This window comes from Phaethon lepturus, unplaced genomic scaffold (genome assembly GCF_000687285.1).
Source record: "Phaethon lepturus isolate BGI_N335 unplaced genomic scaffold, ASM68728v1 scaffold49186, whole genome shotgun sequence".
Lineage (NCBI taxonomy): Eukaryota > Metazoa > Chordata > Aves > Phaethontiformes > Phaethontidae > Phaethon > Phaethon lepturus.
Window position 1 is genome coordinate 1 of NW_010549329.1, and position 2,725 is coordinate 2,725.

Consider the following 2,725-nt stretch of genomic DNA (forward strand, 5'->3'; position numbering starts at 1 on the left):
GACTGGCTATTAAAGACTGAGGCAAAAAAGAAGTTAAGAGACCGGAGCTTTCATGGTAGCTTTCTCTGACATATTCTTTGTATGAGGTCAGAAAGAGGCAGAGCCTGGGTGCAAGGTGAAGCAAGGCAAGAAGGGGTTTACACTCATTAGAAATGGGGGAGGCTTTTGAAAAAAAGGTGAGCCTGCACTGGAAGAACAGACTTGAAGCAAACTGGAGCCAGGTGACTGGTATTTAGGCCTGCAGGAAAGACTGAAGGACAGAGGAAAACCAGCAGATCCTGAAGTCTTTCTCTTTCAGGAGACTGCATCCCAAGTCACAAACTGCTGGAGGATGCGGGGGCTTTCCACTGCTAGATGCTCTTCCCCCAAGCAGTTTATGGGTTGCTGTCCCAGACAGGAGAGTAGGTCTGGTGGACCTTTCATCTATCAGCTACAGTTCTTGTATGTGCCTCATCCTGAATTCTGCTTACAAGCAGGACTTCCCAAGGTCACTGTTGGAAAGGAACCTATCCCTTTTCCCAGTCGGCATCAGTTTTAAGAGATCAGCTCCACCACTAAGAACTCTCGCAACTGCCTTTGCCTCCTCAAGTTCTTGGTAAAGTAAAAAGTCTTCCTTTTATGCCCTCACCTTGCCACAGCGCAGAAAACAGCGACTTCCTGTTGTTTCACAGTTCCCTTGCTGGTGCAGGACACGCCTATAATGTGCTGAGGTCTGCATTATGAGCGGACTGGCCAGTGCCTCTCCCTTTCTGTAAGTCTCTGGCCATTACAGGATAAGACTGGCAGCAACTACCACTAAAGCAACAAAGCCAACATGCATGAAATAGAACAGACATTGCTTGCAGTGGAAATAGCTAAAGTCTTCAGCAAGAAGCACAGGCCAATTGCATATTGCCCTACTTAAACATACTCATCCCTCAGGCTTACTTAAGCTGTTCAACCAAAATAAGGACTGAAGAATTTTTTTTGATCACCACTTTTTTTTTTAATTTGGCATTATGGCATAAGATTAACCAGCTCAAGAAGAAAGAAAACAAGCTAAAATGTTCATCATAACACAGACTTGCTGAACATTCATCTTTTGCAGGAAATAGTAAAGAAAAAGATGTGTTCTTTTTTAAAGCAACATTTTGAATCGGTTACCACAACAGCACAAAACCTAAAGTCAAGACATACATTATAATTTTGCCCCAAACAGAGAACCAAGTGTCTTGCAAACAGCAGAGGACTGCCCGTGTCCCAACAGCGATACTGAACTGTGTTTCACACATCGCTACTTACCACATTAGAGTTGCAATCAGGAGGCCAACGCCTACGCAGTCGATGAATACAACCCAAAGTAGCAGCTTTATTGTTTCAAAAAATCCCATGTCCAGCACAAATCCAAATCCTACAGTAGATACTAAAAGCAGAAGATTATTAAAGTTAGCTGTGGAAAAGAAAGCACGCGATCTTAAAACTGATACGTTTTTATGAGTATACTGTTACGAAATCTCCAGTTTCCTTATTTTTCTCCCTTTTCAGTCCAACAGCTCATTTTTTCTACCAAATACTAGGTATAATGCAATTCATCATCTAATCCCTTTCACAGATTGGAGAACACCCATCTGTACTTGGGCTTAATGATCTAACAGCAAATTTTATTGCTGCACCCAAACCATGTTTTGAAAATTCACACAATGCTACAATAGAATATTATTTGTTTTATAAAAGCTCCTTGTTAACCCAAACCATGTGTGTGGTGATACACACTTTTATTTCAGAGTTAATAGTGTTGATATAGCAACATGCTATACAATAGAAGATGACTAGGATAATACTGCATTTGCAGCCCTGTCTAAAAATCACGAGACATTTTGTTTATAGCTTCATTCTGCAATACACAGAATCTCACTAGGGCCTCTATTGTAAAAACAGTATTTTATCTGTAACATTCAGATAAACCAAACGTTACCTATTTTTTAATTAGAGCACTGCTGTGTGGCATGGGGTTTTATTTTATAACCCAACTGCCTGCTGGTTTACAGGGAACTACATAATTTGAAATGCAACAGAAAATGAGTTGCAGTGGAGAGATTAATTCAACACTACATAGTATTAGTTACACCTCCTCTGTTTGCCAATTCCCACCTTAACTTCCAAAAAGGTTAGCCCATTTTTTTCTATTCTACTACTTTGATTAAAGGATAATCCATATGGATTGGTCCTTTTTTTGTGTGCAATTAGAAGGGACACTAATGTTCACCCCTAAACTTCTCTCCCCTCTTTTTCATGCCATTTATTCCTCTGCACTCACCACAGAGCCAGATGCTGAGAAGCACCAAGAAAGCGGGATCATCTCTCGCCCACTGGTCCTTTGTCTGTTTTCTGTAGTGAAAGTTCCTATAAACCCTCTGCGGTGAAGTAAACAGGTAAAGCATCTGCCAAAGAGCAAACTCGAAGTCCATCTGTCGGAAGTGGAAGAGCCGCCGCAGGTACTTGTAGCGTTTCGCCCCAGCCGTATGCCTCGCAGCATCTCTGGGGCTCAGCGCACCGTTGCTCCGAGAATTAACCGAAGTGGTTGGCAGCATTTTGCTAGAAGGTGGATTCCAAAAAGATGCATTTGGTTTTAGACATAACAATATGGTTTTAGACAATAAAATCGCGCCATGGAGGCCGCATCTGTATGGCGGAAGTCACAAAACCGATGCACAGGCAAGTACAAACGACGAGACTGACCGGCGAG

General features: G+C 42.1%; 1 protein-coding gene across 1 annotated transcript; it reads right to left on the reverse strand.

Moving 5' to 3' along the window:
- Positions 1-1,277: 1,277 nt before the first annotated feature.
- On the reverse strand, positions 1,278-2,570 carry LOC104623207 (protein unc-50 homolog A-like; the record flags this gene model as incomplete). The annotated part of the gene is given in 2 exon segments (XM_010290225.1): positions 1,278-1,402; positions 2,297-2,570. Coding segments are annotated over 2 exon segments (399 nt in total), but the record flags the coding sequence as incomplete, so codon positions are not given.
- Positions 2,571-2,725: the final 155 nt, after the last annotated feature.